General features: G+C 45.1%; 1 protein-coding gene across 10 annotated transcripts in view; it reads right to left on the bottom strand.

The window, feature by feature from the left end:
* Nucleotides 1-842: 842 nt before the first annotated feature.
* mpdz (multiple PDZ domain crumbs cell polarity complex component) overlaps nt 843-16,840 on the bottom strand; it is a 48,941-nt gene continuing 32,943 nt past the window's right edge. For 4 of the 10 annotated variants that reach the window (XM_080290269.1, XM_026161919.2, XM_080290273.1 and 1 more), the window contains 23 exons: nt 16,293-16,322; nt 15,549-15,614; nt 15,249-15,320; nt 13,645-13,828; nt 12,490-12,686; nt 12,286-12,377; nt 10,505-10,583; nt 10,077-10,145; nt 9,070-9,165; nt 8,912-8,986; nt 8,631-8,817; nt 8,397-8,542; nt 7,428-7,511; nt 6,307-6,500; nt 6,062-6,076; nt 4,581-4,728; nt 4,403-4,489; nt 4,146-4,230; nt 3,870-4,033; nt 3,137-3,241; nt 2,766-2,860; nt 2,548-2,671; nt 843-2,456 (listed from right to left, as the gene is read on the bottom strand). In XM_080290269.1, the coding sequence (XP_080146395.1) occupies nt 2,310-2,456; nt 2,548-2,671; nt 2,766-2,860; nt 3,137-3,241; nt 3,870-4,033; nt 4,146-4,230; nt 4,403-4,489; nt 4,581-4,728; nt 6,062-6,076; nt 6,307-6,500; nt 7,428-7,511; nt 8,397-8,542; nt 8,631-8,817; nt 8,912-8,986; nt 9,070-9,165; nt 10,077-10,145; nt 10,505-10,583; nt 12,286-12,377; nt 12,490-12,686; nt 13,645-13,828; nt 15,249-15,320; nt 15,549-15,614; nt 16,293-16,322 (2,541 nt within the window). In that variant the 3' untranslated portion in view covers nt 843-2,309. The remainder of the gene's footprint in view (nt 2,457-2,547; nt 2,672-2,765; nt 2,861-3,136; nt 3,242-3,869; nt 4,034-4,145; nt 4,231-4,402; nt 4,490-4,580; nt 4,729-6,061; nt 6,077-6,306; nt 6,501-7,427; nt 7,512-8,396; nt 8,543-8,630; nt 8,818-8,911; nt 8,987-9,069; nt 9,166-10,076; nt 10,146-10,504; nt 10,584-12,285; nt 12,378-12,489; nt 12,687-13,644; nt 13,829-15,248; nt 15,321-15,548; nt 15,615-16,292; nt 16,323-16,840) is intronic. The other 6 variants (XM_080290276.1, XM_080290265.1, XM_080290274.1 and 3 more) reach the window with 4 other exon arrangements.

The raw sequence follows: 16,840 nt of genomic DNA on the forward strand, positions 1-16,840 counted from the left end.
AAACCAAGCAGGGTCTCTTGAACCTGGAGGAGGGCTGGAGAAACCACTAATCCCACTGGGGGCAGTTAAAACAACAGGTGCTTTGGGGGGAGGAAGCTCAGCTGTCGAAAGCAGGGGGTGACTGACTTGGGGTTTGCTTTGGAGCAGCTGCAGGTAGAAGCACTGGGTCTTGACCTGGGAGGGCCTGGGTGAAGGAGTGACCCGATGGTTGATCGCGTGAACTTCTACAAGAAAAGTCCCGCCATGTTCTTCTCTGAGAGTCCGCCGAAACCAAAAAAAGCCCCCAGACCTCATTAGACAGAGGACTTGTGGCTGTGCATGAGCTGTGGAGCAGCTGTGCTTGTCAGCGTGTGGACAGATGGGATGCCATATTTTAATGGAGAGCTTCGTCTCTTTCTATCCAGGCTTTATTAGGTCCCTAGTGACAACAGAGACTCTATTCAAGCAAGACCATACATGCTGTTCCACATAAATCTTTGTTCATGCGTAGGCCGCTTTTCATTTAAACTTACTTTATCCCCTGACTTAGATCTGTTCGCCTTTCATTTAAACATGACCTGCAGCGACAGCACACCGCTTCTCTCCCAGATAGAAAATTTATATAGCTGATGTATCGCTGTAGCACGGGATGAGTGCGGCACAATAACCCCTTCGGTGGCAGTTTCAACAACAGCTGGCGCACTTGAAAAGTTGGCACGCCGCTCAAATGCGATAGCTAATTTAATAAACACACGTTTATGGCTTGATAAGCTTCTATTCCTGCTGGATTTAATGACAGAATGCGTTTGAACTCTTATCTCACGTTCAATAAAGTGCAAGATGAAGAAAAATTGGGACGCTGATTGAATCCAAAGGTCACTTTTATTTAATTCAGTGTGAATAAATGCAATACTGTCACTTTTGACAGCTCTTGAAAATGCATTTACGGGGATATAAGACAGAGAACAGACAGAGAACACGCTACGCTGCACAACACCTGTCCAATGACGTCGAAAACTACAGAATGGATGACTCTGTTTCGGGTAAACAACAAGGTCATAAAGGACTCTTTAACCACTCATTCATACAAACCTAAATAGCAGTCAGTTTACTTTTCTGTGCACTTGCAGGAAGTGAACAATAATACTTAAAAAATACTGTGACATAACACCTTACACATCAGCTTTAGCAGCACTATATTTCAGTGAACGGCTCTCACATACACTCACACACAGACACACTCAAGCCGCACTTTCACATCTTTCCCTTCAAAGTCAACACGCTTCACGTTTCCGATATCCGACTTCTCGCCGCTTCAGAACTAAAAACTACAGTGACTTCACGATACATTTGATTAAGAGCGGTCTCAGCAGCGTATGGAAGCCCGTTTCCGCCACTAACGGAAAACAAAAAAAGCATCCATGACTTGAAATTTCAAGAAAATAACTCGAAATTTCGAGTCATGGATGCTTTTTTTTGAAATTTCGAGTTAATAGGTCGAAATTTCAAGAAAATAACTTGAAATTTATGGATACTTGCTTTTTGGGGGTTTTTGTGGCGGAAACGGGCGTGTGCCGACAGCAGTGCAACGCAACGGACAAATAACGCTGTTTTAAGCTAATGCAGGCGTTAGCTAAATCCTGCTATAATCTCCTAATTGTCTCGAGGGTACTTCTTTAATTCTGTGCTCTGAACTGAGTCCGGGGTCACCCCTCAGACTGTTAACAAAGTAATAATAATAATAATACAGGAATACAATTAGTGCTGCCAGCGTTAATCTCGTTAAAATGACGTTAACGCCATTAACGCGGCAAATCACCGTTAGCGAATTAGCGCGTATCCCCCAGTGTGTGGGGCTGGATAGCGCTAACGTGTTAACGAGCTAACCGCGCTAATGTGTTGACGCCATCCAGCCCCACGCACGTGGGGATCCGCGTTAACTCGCTCACGGAGATTTCCCGCGTTATGGCGATAAAGTAATTTTAACGGGATTAACGCTGACAGCACTAAACACAATCCAAAGTGTCCAGTGAATACTTCAAATCCAGAGTGGTGGAATGTTTCTAATACTATTTACAGCCTCGTTGAGATTCCCATTACGACTAAGTAAAGCCTTCAGCACAACACGTGTTTGTAACAGGCCTTCAAACATCACAGTGGCGTAAGCTTCTTCATGATCACACTGTTTGTGTTTCAGTGTGCGGGTGCTTTCACAGACGAGCGCCTCGCTGCTGCTGCGAGTTTGCAGAAAAGGTGCGCGGAGGTGAAGAGAATGCTGTTGTGAGCAGAGGATAAGGAGTGGGTATAGTGCGTGTGGAGGTGGGGGCGGTCTATGACAGCACGGTGAGCGTGACGGTTCCTTTGGTCCTCTTCAGAATGCTGACGGCCTCTTCGTGGGAAACCCCCTCCAGAGTCTGCCCGTTGACGGCCATGATCTGGTCTCCTCGCTTCAGGCGCCCGTCCTCTGCAGCTGCGCCCTAAACACACACACACACGTGTGCACACCATCAATAACAGAGGCTGTCGGTTCTGCAAAGATAAACAGTGGCACAGATAAACGCCTCTCACCTTTCCAAAAACAGTTTTCACATATATGGGCAGGTCTCCGTGGGGGCTGCCGTACCCTCCGACTATACTGAAACCCAGCCCGTCTGGTCCTCTATCAAGAGTGATGGTCTTATACTGAGGAGGGCTGAGGGAAAAGGTAGAAGGCATTTAAAGGAAAACCAAAGCAACAACCTGTAGTTCTCCTCCTCTGAGCGCCCCTGCGTCTAAGAACATCATACCTGAGGTCGTCCTGGAAGATGCAGCTGGGCGTGAGAGCCCCACCGACCTGCTCCTGAGGGGGACCCGTCACGGTGGTGTCGCCACCTGCAACCACCTGGAGGTGCGTTAACACACAGACACAGAACACAGCTCTGTTATAGTAATACTGGCGTTGATTTACTGCCCAGATAAAGACTGATAGCATGATGGTAGTGCTGGATGAGGGCGCTTTATGGTGCTTCAAAGCCTGTGACCGCCACCCTTTGTCTCGTCTGTGCTCAGCTGAACACTTTGAACAGAGATAAAGGGAAGAATACGACACAAGCTGCAGCTTATCTGCCGATTTATCTGGTAGAAACACAGGAGGTGAGAGAAGACGTTTATAGGAGACCTGCAGCTGTATCGTTCCTGTCGCGTTCTTGAGCAGGGCGACGGCCTGAGAGTGGCTCATGCCTTCAGCAGAGGTTCCACATATGCTGACGATTCGGTCGCCGATCTGAAAAAGTGAGAGTTTAGAACATTTTGGGGGGGAAACAGTGCAGATGTGCATGCAGCAGAAACTTTTCACACTTTCCAAAGAACAGTTTGGATGTTTCGAGCAGCCTGCTGCATGTCAGCGTCATAAAAGCGGTGCCCACCGCCTGAAACTCGCATCTGTCACTGCTGATTTCTGTGCTTTCATTATTAGACCGCACAAAAAACGTAAATTCACGGTTCAGCTGAGTAATTTCATTACGCCGCGCTCTCTTTTCTCTTTCAGGCTGAAATGATAAAACGGCATGAATATACCATTCAGGATTCACCCTATTCATTTCAATGAGTCTTTCTGTGGGCTTAATGGCCTTAATACAGGAGTGGGAGATTTATTATCCACGTTAGCAAATGGCTATTGTCCTCCTCCAGCCTCAGTCTAACACAGTTTCAATTGTCAGTTTTTCTGTGAAGGTCACAGCTAAAGGTTAAGGGCTCGCGGCCTCTGGGAGCCGCTGAGAATACATACACTGAGCGAGTGGGAGTAAATAAATGAGATTCGCATTAAATCCCACACAAGAATTGGAGATATGCATAATTTCTGATGAGAGCCAAAGATTTGAGAGGGAGGTGGCCAAGAAAAGGTCTCATACCTTGAGATTCTGGGTCTGAGCAGCCAGTCCGACGGGATTCATCATGGCGATGAAGATGGGGATGTCGCCCAGGGGGCTGCCCACTCCGCCCGCTATGCTGATGCCCAAAGAATCAGCGGGGCCTTTAGTGAACTCCACTGTTCTGACTTCCTGATGCTCCGGGTCTGAAACAAACGCGTCGCTCTGATGACTCGTCTTTTCTTTTCCCGCAATTTGACCGACATTCGCAGTGGATTTCGATCTGCTTGTTTACACTTACAGTCTTGCCGTACTTACATTCTTGGCTTGTACTAAGCCTGTCAGGGTCACCAGGATCTGAACATGGCTGAGAGACCACCTTGGCGCTTCCTGTCTCACTCATCTGAAACAAAAGCATTCAGAGCGCTTTCTTGTCAGGCATTAGATAAGAGGAATTTCTATTCAGCTCCAAAGCGTTCATTTTCTGCCTTTATTTTTTTACTAGTGTAATTTTGCATGATTGGGTTAAAAATAAGCTACTTCTATTTTAACCACTATCTCATCAGCTACATTACCTGGCTGCTTTGAGACAGCCTTCTTTCCGAGTGGAAGGGCCCCGCCTTAAACCGCCCCACTTCCATTTTGATAGATCCCACGCAGCACTGCAACACAACACACAGGCATTATTGTACGGTTATTCGTCTTTAATTGTCCTGCACACATTTGACGATTGCGCATGCGGGGCGGGACTACCTTCAGCAGCGCAGCCACGGCCTCCTGAGTGGCTGACCGGACGTCCTCACCGTTGACCGACAGTATCTGGTCGCCCTGCATCAGCCGACCGTCAGCCTCCACCAAACCTCCTTTCACGATGTCGGACACAAACACCCCTGTGTCGTTCCTGCTCGGAGAGACGGGAAGACTGAGACGCGGCAGTAGGCACGACACGTCTGTGACCGCGTGCAGCACTCTGCTGAGGATCGCTAAGCCCCCTTTCTCAAATTGCTGACCTTAATCCTACAATTTTCCAGAGCTCTGTTTTTTAACTTGTTATTGCTGGTACAGTATTGATCTGGCAATTTCAGGCTTTTCCAATGGAGCTGCCTGAGTGTGGCTTGTATAACAGAATATTAACCAGCGATCACTTTGACAGTATTGTGCTGTTGGAGGCTTCGGTTCACGGTCAACAGAGTCAAATTCTGCGCTCGCTGTGAGCGAGAATATAACGTGCAGGAAGAAAAGATGACTTATCTTAAGCCTCTGCCTTTTCTTCTTTGTTCAGAAGCACATCTGAGCCGTGGACTTTGCATATCTGAGGTGCCAATCTCCACGTGGATAAGAACTAGCACAAGCAGTAGCTGTGAAGCAAGGCAACTTGATCCCACTCAGTCCTCGGTGCCAGAGATACTTGGCTGTCACAACTGCTCACCACTAACTGCTAGCTTGCATATTTTCCTTTCTCGTAGGTCGTCTGGGCTCCTGTCTTTTCCATCCTTTTGAGCATTTTAGCCTTTTTCTTGCCACGTGTGTAGCAAAACCACTGTGACAGAGGCCGAAATGTTACAACTGTGTTAAAAACTGTCCAAACTGTTTAACCTTTGACACTAGCTTGGGATATTTAACCCTGACCCCTGTCTCCTCACAAACTTCGACCACGGGACCGAATCTGTCAGCATAAAACATTTACAGGCACGCAGAAATCCAGAGGGCTTATAGACGCTCCGCAACCTGCCTGCTCTTATCCCAGTGATAACTTTGTAAATCTGTCTTTGCTGATCGAGTGCTAGCAACAATAGCGGGGTTTTCACGCTGACGCAACAAGTGCTTTCAGCTCCGTCTCTGGTAACACAGCGAGGCGAGAACCGCCACTAGTACCGAGGAGAATGACTGAAATACAAACCTGTTCTGCTGACTCATATGAAAATGCAGTCACGCAGAAAAAAAACCTTCATTTAGCCACGATCTGTTCAAGCTACACATAAAAAAATTATGATCTCTTTTTGATTTCCTGCTGAAAAAAACATAATGATTTCATGTCTTTGTAACAGACATGTCGTGTGGGAAAGAAGGGATTTTACTTAATCTGCGTGCTTACACCAAACACAATGACTTTTGTTGGTACGTAAAACTGGTTTAACTGATGGCTGCATGGACAGAAACATGATAGAAGTAAAAGCAATGACCTCACTCTCCCAACTATTGAGTATAAAAACAGATAAAATACAAAAGGTTACCTCTGATCCCGCGATCTGCATTAAAAAAAGGTCAAAACAATATAATTATAAAGTAGGCTGATAATTACATTTCAAAAATCTAGAATGTTTTCAATTCCTTGTTTGCTTCTATGTATTTTCCAACACGCTAACACCTACTGCGAGCCAGAAAGCACCTAGTGGAGTCACTACTCTGCTATTGTTATATGTAAAGGCTCGTCGCCTGACGCTCTCAGCAGCAGAGCTGATTCTAACAACGTTCCCACCTCCTCCCGACAATGCTCAGTCCCAGGCCCTGGCCGGGATTCTTGTGCAGCTCCACGGTGAAGGAGTCCCACAGGTCTTCCTCCTTGTACTGGGCCTCGTCCCTGTAGACCGCCAGCCGGACCCTGTGCGGCGTCTGCCGCAACACGTTGATGGCTTCGTCGTGACTGGCCGCTCGCAGGTCGATGCCGTTCACCTGTGATGAGAGAATGCGTGCGTAGGTTTTGATCCAGCTACTCGCTCGGCCATATTTGGTTAAAGTAGCAGAGGCCTTATCTTCTGTTCCAGTGTATAAGTTAACTGCAGCGGAGGATTATATATAAAAAGTTCTAACAGCCTCATTTATTGCACAAAGTTTCCTTTAAACCGTTTCTGCTTTAGATATAAGGAAACTAGGTCATTCCTTTGAAATCACAGGCTGATGCTTGACTTAAAGTACAGCAGGGAAACCTTCCCACAAACCCCTGTGAGATGCTCCAGTGGTCAGTCTAAGAGCGATGCCCAGCTTTTCTTCTTTTCTTTTTTCAAACCACATTTATAGGAGGGAAAATACCATATTATCTTTCACCGTGCACACGCAGTGGATTTTATTTTTTCCCCATAGTATCTAATGGCATGACTGCAGAGTGGGAAACTGCTCTTTTCACTTTCCCTCGCTGACCTTATTTTCTAAACACAGCAGCCTGGCTCAGGGACAGGAGTGAATAGTGGAGAGCTATTAAGTCATAAGGGCGTGTGTTTCAATTCAGATCTAGTGATTGAGCTACAATAACTCAACTCCCGGGCTCCACCCCTGCCCTCTCTCCGTGACAAAGCACGGGGTCAGACGGAGGGCAAACCCAAGTAAGAGCTCGGGTGCTTAACTTGTCAAGGCGCATAATGCACACGGGATTTGTACAGGTTTTCTTTCACTTTTCACTCATAATCGCCTCGGTCTGCGGTATATTATCTTGCTAAAAGCAAAAAGCGGTGCTTTTAGAGGTTCTTATTGCTGTTAATATATATCTATGCTGTTGCTCAACATATATCGTATTGTCAGACTTTAAAAATCCAAGCGTTCATGCTGAGACTCTTCGGGCATGTCTCATCGAAATATAGTTACGCTCATTATGCTGCAGCTCACCTCTAAGATTTGGTCTCCTGCCCATAACCTCCCATCTTTGGAGGCCGCCCCTTCTTCATAAACTTCGTGGATAATGATGGCCCCCTGGAGATAAAGAGAGAGAGAGTGGAAAAAGTGAGTTAATTAGGACAAAATAAAAACACACAAAACAAAACAAAAAAAAAAAGATGGAAGGGAGACATTTAGCATTTATTTGGAGGATATTAAATGGATACAAAACAGATTGGGCCGGGAGGGGAAAGAGTATTTGTTGACTTTTTAAAGTATGTGTACACAGCAAATTTTTTTGTGTGTGTTTGTTGGCAAACAGACATAAATTTGGATTACTGCTTCTGTGAATGTGTGTGTTCCTGTGCTCCTGAGGTTGCATTCCAGGGGCAGGACGTTGTCCGCCACGGCTGAGGCCAGACAAAGAGCTGCTCCCCCAAGCCTGACTGAGCAGACAGAATAGATGGGACGAGGGGAGGATGGCAGGGGCAACGAGAAGAAGAGGAGGAGGAGACGAAGGCCGTGACAGCATCGTTTCCTACATTCCTGAGCCTCCGTGGCTTATGAGTTATGCTACCAGCAAAGAATCTAAGTGGGTGGCATTGTGGCTGGGAACGCACAGCTAAACCTGCAGATTTACTGTTTGTTATTATTCAAATCAATAAAAGTTTATTTATATAAAGTGTCAAATCACAACAGAAGTTGCCTCAAGGCGCTTTGTAGTGGATACAATAATACAGAGAAAACCTCAACAATATGAGGACCCTCCTGCGAGCAGGCACTGGGCGACAGTGGGAAGGAAAAACTCCCTTTCCACAGGAAGAAACACCCGACAGACCCAGGAAGACAAGACGAAAACAAACTGTGGAAAAGAGTCACGTTTTATTATTATTATTGACTAAATCTAAGCACATCAGGGAGACCAGCTCACGTTTTCCCCCTCATTAGCTGATTGCTACTGCTATTTGTCTGGTTTCCTACCAGCAGAGTGTCACAGCCTCCCACGATGCTGAGGCCCAGGCCTGTGCGGCCCTTGGAGATGTCGATGGTTGTTTCACAGCCGGGGATGATGGGGCAGGTCGTCGGGTCAGAGGCCAGAGCGGAAGGGGTGGATGAGCGACTAAGACCTAAAACGGAGAAGCATGTCTGTTCTTTTCACCTGACAAAACTGACAATACAGTTCTAGAAAATTAAAACCAAGTAAAACGAACTCACTGGTGGCTGCTTCCGCCTCTGGCTGACTTGGGAAGATGCTAGGCATGCTGGGTACGCTAGCGAGGACTCCATCTGAAAAGCTTGCGTCCTGGCAGATCGACTGGACACAGGAGAAAGAAGAGGGGATCTCCTTTGTAGCAAAGGTTAGCTTCACAGGACCTGTGGCTTTTCTCAGCAGTGATGAGACCTAAAAAAACAAGAATACCAATCACACCTTTCACCTTGTGGCTACTAATAAACAGCACAGACATGAAAGGTTATTTCCAGAGTAACGCCCTTACCTTTTCAACAGTGTATCCGAGCACAGACTCGCCGTTCACAGCTAAGAGTGTGTCCCCAGGTTTCATGCACCCCTCCTGCTCACAGCGCATAAACAGCTTTGATTAGCAAAGGCAGCTAAACGTCCACGGTACAGAAGGTCTCATTAGGCATGACATACTTTGCCGGTGTGTCCCTGCACTTCAGATATACTCTCAATCTCAACCCCGGCCTCTGTGTCGCCCTCAACAAAAGTGATGCCGAGTCCTCCGTCCTCCTGATGAAGAGAAACGCTCATTAGTGATAAAAAACGTTTGAAATTGCACCACCGCACACGCAATACCCACGCTGACAAACCCTTTTCTTTAACACGTGCTGGGTAATGGAGCCGTACTGTACCAGTTCAAGAAATCAAGTCGCCTCCAGAGATGAATCAGCCCCAGCTTCAGCTCACATCCTTCACACTTCTGATCTTTTGCTCCCAGAGAGGCCTTTCAGGGCATTTGTCTTCATATTAATGAGCTGCCTATGTGCTACACTGTTGCCACCTCTACCGCATGAATGATTCAACAATTGTAGGGATTGCATAGTTTTTCCTCTCTCCTGTCTCTTTTGCAGTTTGTTTTAGCGCTCTTCAAAGGCCAACTTCACCTGAATCTGCCTGAAAAGCATGTTCCCACTTGATCCGTGTTGTAACTGATCTTGTAGAAAGTTTCCTTTATTTGTTGAGGTGGTGAGATGTCTAATGTTGAGATCTCTGCTTCCGCTCGTGTTGTGCAACTGGATGCAATTTTATCGCTGCTGCTCAGAGGATCAGACAATGACCTTTGGAAAACTGCCTGCTTTCTGCGAGCTAGGACGTGGACCCCACAAGGAGTCGGGATCCATTCCTTATTTAATATTTCAGTGAACCGAGCCTTTAACTCCCATTGGAACGTCTGTTTTGTTTACTTCACCTTCTTTTCCCTCAAAATTTTCTGTCTTTTCTCAGCGTTTTGGCATCCTGTCAAACTTGAGTGGTGTGCTCCCGATCTGTCTGTCTCTGACGTGCCCCGCTGGCTTATTTAGTGTGTGTGCGTAAGAGTATACACCTCCCTCATTACCGCACTGTTCCTGAGACTTTCTCCCCGTTACTGCCTGTAACGCTGTGTGTTTTGCGATGTCCGCGGGTCATCCTGCGCCTCTCACCTTCAGATTTACGATGTGATGAACGTAGTTCGAAGTATCGGCGTCGCCATTAGCTGCAGCTTCTTCTGGCTGTGAAGGAGCAGGAGTAGTGAGCACACCATGAAGTAAATAAATCAGCTAAATTTTAGCTGGTGGGAGTACAGTGCCGGATGCGTCTACATTACTGCTTGTGGTTTGTTTTACTGGGAGTCACACACAGGCACGGGACCACACAAAGAAACTTCACATGCATGCGTGCCGAGCACGAGACAGACTAAAAGCCAAATTACACGCCCAGATGTAAAAGTAATGGTTCTGTTTACACGTTTAAAATCTCATTACGAAGCACCAACGTGGCTGTGTAGTAGCTGTAGGAGTCGTGTCTGTTCCAGGGCTTCTGCATGTGTGCATCGTGTGTTTTCTATGCGTGCCCATAAGCAGAGTTGTACCTCAGCGTGGGGCTCCACAGCGTCTCCCTCGTGCTCCCTCACTGGTCCCACCGCCATCTGGTCGAGCGCTTCGGTGTTCCTGTTTCACACAGTCAGAACTCACGTAAATCGTCGCTTCTCAGCTTTGTGACAGCAGAGCTGTGATTTACGCCAGCTGATCACAGCGTATCTTTCAGGAAAAGGATGTGAGTCAAGTGGGAGGCTAAGTACTGTGATCCGGAAGAGAGCCAAAAGTAGGTCAAAGGTCAAATACGTCAAACTCTATAGGGATATGTGAGCTAATGTATCCGTATTACATGCTAACTACATCTGTTTGACTCCCAAAGCTGACCGACTCAACAACTCCTGCACCAACACCTTTTACATTTGACTACTTTCAACTTCCACGGTGCTTTTTCAAATTTGTAATTCTACCCTTTGGTGTCATACGATGAATTTGAGACATAACGCCAACACAAACGGAGAATGTAACATCGCAATCGCAGGGGGATGATAAAGTAATCATAATACATATAAAAATCGAAATAATTTTCATGTTAATAAGCGCTGCATTTGCAACGTTTTGTGCCGTTTCATTGGCCCACCCGTTAAGGAGGAGATGGGGTAAATGGAGACATACTTAATCTTTATTTTATGTTTCCCAAAATGTGAAAACTTCTAGATTAACATGCAAAACGTAGATTTTATTTAGTAAATATTCACACAGCCTAACAACATCATGTCAACTATCTCAACTCTGTAGCTGCTCTCTTATTCACAAGCAGGGGTCAGTACAGCACGTAGATCTACGTACTTGATTTTGTTACAGCAGATGCCTTTCTAGGCCCCAAAGGTATCGGTATCGCATCCTGGCAGCTTTTGCTTGCTAGACATCAACCCCTACACTATGGAGGGATACACTCTCTGATAAGCACTACATTTGCATTTCTCCCTTTAGCCCTAATTCTAGCTTCGTACTCCAGCTATATTTACAGTCACTGTCACTATATTTTTAACTAACTATTTAAAACGCATTTCCTCGCAAATACATTTTTCCATCGTGTCTGCATGTAGATATCTAAATTAACAATATAAACTACTATTTTAATTCACATTTGTTTGATAACTTTCATTGTTTTTTTTTTGGTTTTTATTAATAATTCAAGCTAAGTATATCTCATATTTTTAGCTGGCAAGCTTAGACTGTCTATGCCCATATTACTAGCTAACAGTGTGACGTATTAGCCATGCTTTAAGCAAGCTATTTTGCACATTTTACACTTTTTGACCACTAAATATTAAATTAAAAAATAGTTTATGGATTTACTTTGGAAGTCTGTTATTTATATTTGTCACTAACGTTCAACTTTTGCTCTTTATCTCTTTTGGTAACTAAATAAAATAAATATCTAAATAAATATCATCTGTATGCTGTAGAAATGTTGTATATTTTAGTGAGTGTACCACTAAATCTGAAAACCTTCACAATCATCAGCCAAGTGCCAGCTGGTGTGATGGGTTTAATATAGTTTTTATTAATATTTATTGATTACAAAATATTTCAAGATAAACTATACTTTATGAATGCATGTATACGTTTGGTATGTGCATGTGAGAGACTGTGTTATTAAGCATTACAGAACAGAGGCCATTATATTCAACCTGTGCTGCATCCTTCTGTTGAATGACAATAGCTCCATCTATTGGCTTTTCACTAACATTACAATAACTTTCCTGAGGCTCAATAACTGCATGCATAGTTTCACAGGAGCTTTAATAGTGATGAAAATAACTGTTGATACCTGACAAAGATGATTTTGACTTTGGATGGAGCGCTCTTGATGATGGAGGACGCGTTCTGATGACTGTGGCCGTACAGAACTTGTCCGTTGATCTGTAGCACAACATAAAGTTTATTGCTCAGAAAAGCATTTACAGAATTTGAGACTTTTAAAAAAAAAAAAAAAAGCAAATGAACAGTGAAACTAATTTTATACGCATCTCACCTCCAGCAGCTCATCCCCAACAACCATACGTCCGTCCCTGCCGGCCGCCCCGCTGGGGTCTATTCCCACCACGAACACGCTCATGCGTGAGCGGTCCCTGTTCCCTGCCAGGCTGAGGCCCAGGCCTGTTTTGCCTTTCTCCAGCTCAATCATGTGGAGGACACCTGGGAGGCTGCCATAACGCTGGATTATGTTCTCTGAAAGAGGCAGGCGAAGTCGCGGCAGACAGATGTAAGCTGACAATACAAGTAAAATAGCGCCAGACTGGTCTCGAGCCCTATCGCTCCGTGTAACGTTTCCCGAAAGAAGAGCAGATATTTGAAATGTGTAAATTGCAGAGGAACCAAAAGTAAAAGGTAGAAGTTTGTCAGCAGAATTTTCTATTTCAGCTTCACCCTCTCCCATTTTTGTCTCAATCTTGGCTCTTTTGTTCTGGTTCCAGTCTCTTTTCTTTGTCTCTCCACCTCTCCTGTCTCTGGTGTGTTAGATAGCCACTGTTCAGACCAGTGGGCTCCTGTTGTTCTGGGCTCCCTGCCACTGTTGAACCATCAGTCCTGTACTAATCTCCACAACTCACCTCCACGGGCTCAACCTCATCAATCTTATTCCTGCAGGATGGGCTCTGTCTATCTCGCTCTCACACACACACACACACACACACACACACACACACACACACACACACACACAAGGGCACATATACACATATACTCCACAATCCCAGGTGTTTGGAGGCTGTTTTTTATGCTGATTGCTCGCCATCTTTCTCTCTGGAGCAGTGAGTTCATCCTACAGTTGACATCAGAGTGTCTGCAGGATGATAATGGCCTAATTGGGACACTGAGTCCTTCAGGTTTTTGCTGAGGCACAACCAGCTCAAGCATGTGAATCAGTGCACGTTTATGCCATGCAGGAGACTTTATGGGCAGACATGTAACTTGGAGGACCTCTTGTGGCCATTTGCTGTTACTACATAGTGTAGTATGTAAGCATATATTTTTACTTCCTCCCACTACAAACTGGGTTAAAATATTCCTGCTGTATGTGATGCAGGATTACATTTACATCAAACATTTACAACCTTGTGATATTTCACTGCAAAATTAAACACCCTACTGCAAAAAACACAATAAAAACCAGACAAACTAAACTCACTCCAATTATATCCGTACTCGTCCTCGGGCTCCTCCCCCTCCTCCTTTTTCTCCTCAGCAGTCTCAGCAGGACTGCCAGGAATCTCTGTCAGCGTGTCTGTATCAGTCTCTCCCACATGAGGCACCACTGGCAGGGTGAGGACAGCGCTGGTGGGAGATGCCTTTGCCGCTTCACGCTTCGCCAGCTGTCGCGCCACAGATGGAGGCAGAAAACAGTTGATGAGTGAAAGGTAAAGAAGATAAAGAAGGTTTCATCTCTCCATTAATGTTTAAATCAATTGGCTGTCAGGTTCACAGCGAGAGGAAGGCGCCGATGCAATCAACAAGAAGCCATATGCTTGGTTTCCTTTTACATGTACGTTAGCTGGAAGTTATTGATTCTATGAGCTCTGATCACCACTGGGATAGCAGCACTACTCCAGCTCGCACCAACATGTGTATTTTTGCTACTTTTTCTTTTTAATTTAATGAAAAGCAGAGATCAAAATTAGAGAACACCTTACATGCCTAAATGTCCTGTATTTAAGTCACTGCTTCTTCTAATAAATGTAACAAAATCCATGAACAAGAGCGATGGAGTTAGCAAATAGCTAATACTGGCTAATACGCTGGGCCAGTATACCAGCAGGTCTCTTGTAGGGGGGGGCCTTTTCTCTAAATGACTGTAACACTACTAACTAACACAACACAACGATTGTTATCAATTTCCCACACTGCTCTGGTTTGATCTTGGTCTTGTCCACAGTTTAGCCACTGCTTGACTTTCATAGCCACAGCTAGGTTCAGGATCAGGATTCCAGGCTAGCCATCATGCATTATTTTAATGCTCTCACATTCAACAAGTGCTTCTGTTTCACGGGGTGACAAGAGGCACCGGCCTCCATAGAAAGTCTTGGCTGACTCTGTTGGCGTAGAAGCTTCTCATAGACATTACTCAAGCACCAAACCATGAAGCCCCGTCCTCCAAACTGACCCCCCTCTGCTCCCGTTTGACCCCGAACATAAAACCTCGCGTCGAAACTGAACCTTGCTGTCATCACTACAGTTCTTCTTCACCGTCCATGTGATGTGTCCCTCTGTGGCCTTGTGATTACTTCTCCCGATGATGGGCTTGGTCGCTGCACATTCTTTTTTCTTTTTTTTAAGTGGACGACTGGTGTTACAGTAAATTTTGATCTCTACTATATAATTATTAATTTAATGATCATCTCTAAATTTAAAATATTCACCCATCAGTAATTCATAAGCGCACTTACCTGTAACAACTCTGACTTCTGATCACTTCATTCATTGTTGATCTTAAATATAATGCTCGAAACTCAAAATCATCCATTTAAAACCAGAGTTTTGATTCTGTTACGCTTCCGAAAACGGACTAAAAGCAAAAAAGGCAAAAACTAAAGTAAAGGAAGAAAGATGTTCACGATTCCACAAAAAGAAACACACACACAGGAAGTCGGACGGTGGAGGCGTTAGGCCACGCATATGCATGTATAGCACGTCAGGACATCTCCGATTCACGGGCTGCCGTGTGACACGCTGACATATTCGTGCAAGCATACACGGAAATGGAAGGTGGAAAGCACAACACAGAGACCCACGAACCTTAAACGGGGTAGGAGTGAAAGGGTTAGTTGGGGAGAGGCGGAGGAAAAGTCTACTGTGACTGTCACCTTCCTACGGAGAAGACAAAAAGGGCAACTTTAACAGACAGCATCGTTCTGACAGGTCAAGTCAAAGGCGTGTGCCAGCGTTGCGTCGACAACATATCTCGAGTTTATGGTGAAAGTTTTTTTTTTTTTACTGAATCTATTTTAACGCCGTGAGCGACACCTACTGAAATCTGACAACAAACACAACAACACTGATAGGCGCTCTGCGTGCTCGGTAATTAGAAGTACCAACCTTGTCCTTGTTGTCCCTTGTTGCGGCTGCAGCAGCTCTCTCCTCACTCGAGTCTGTTATCGATGACTGTTGCATTTAAGACAGACATGAAGGTAAATCACTACTCTGCACCAGATAGCAACAACAAAAAAGGACTTTGAAATTAATTTACGTCACGTATGGACAGCAAATTCATAACATCCACTTCAATGTCACCAGATAGTGAAAGATACTGTATCACAGTGCAGTGCGACGCACGGGCAGTAATCCCATAAATATTAATGGGTCCACGCTAAGTCTTAAGTGTTCGGAATGACTAAAGCTGTGCTCGGTATGCTGTGTTATGATAAACCATCTGTTTTGGAAATCCGCATTTCTCAAATAAAGGCAAAACTTTCACTGCTTCTGCTAACTTGAAGCTTGGCAAAGCCGAGAACTGAAAGCACACAAACACTCGGCCAAAACACTGATGTGTCGAGTGAGGAAAGCGTGCCCAGCACCGCGCGCCCGTCCAAGCTCGACAACTTCTTGAATGATCAAGCTTGAAATGTTTTCTTCTTTGTTTGCCAGAAACTTGCAGTTTATAATTCTTCACACAACAGTATTTGTGTTGACTGCCGACCGTCTAATCAAGTTGTCTTTTTTACATTGGCAACGAGGCACTCGGGACGATGTTGGAGGGATAATTTGAATAAATCGCCTTTCAAAGCTGATGACAGGAGAAAAATTAAAAAGAAAAGGAGAAGAAGAAGAAAAAGCACTTACAGTAAAAGCCTCAACTATCGTTTTCACTTTCTGCGGGTGCAACAGATGGGAAAGAAAGCAAAGTTACAGAGACAGAAAATGAATATGAACACCTGCTATCAGAGGTAAATTTAAAAACAGGCATCGTGCACAGGTTGGAAAATAGTATCCGTGTCGAACAGGTCCAATCAAGTTGCACGCAGGTCCAAACGAAAGACACGCCCACACAAACGCGAGGAGACACAGCAGACGCAGGCTAGGTTTCTAACCTGAGGCAGGGAGGTTTGACGAGTGCAGCGAAGGCTCGACCCGCTGTGGCTATTTAGCTGAAGGAAGGGCAGGGGTGGCTTCTAAAAGCAACACAAGACCGACAAGCTGACAAACATTAGAGATGATGTCTGAGCCTTTCTGACAAAATTTAATCAAAGGTAGCTGAGGAGACAGAGAGAGATTGAAATCATTAACGTTTAACTAACGGGTTCCTCGAAGACGGATATTTCCTTCACGTGGAGGAACTGAAGAAAGCCTCTCGCTCTCTGAAAGCGTAAATGTTTCAAAGACTCCTCCGG

Source organism: Astatotilapia calliptera, chromosome 3, assembly GCF_964374335.1.
Source record: "Astatotilapia calliptera chromosome 3, fAstCal68.1, whole genome shotgun sequence".
Classification (NCBI taxonomy): Eukaryota; Metazoa; Chordata; class Actinopteri; order Cichliformes; family Cichlidae; genus Astatotilapia; species Astatotilapia calliptera.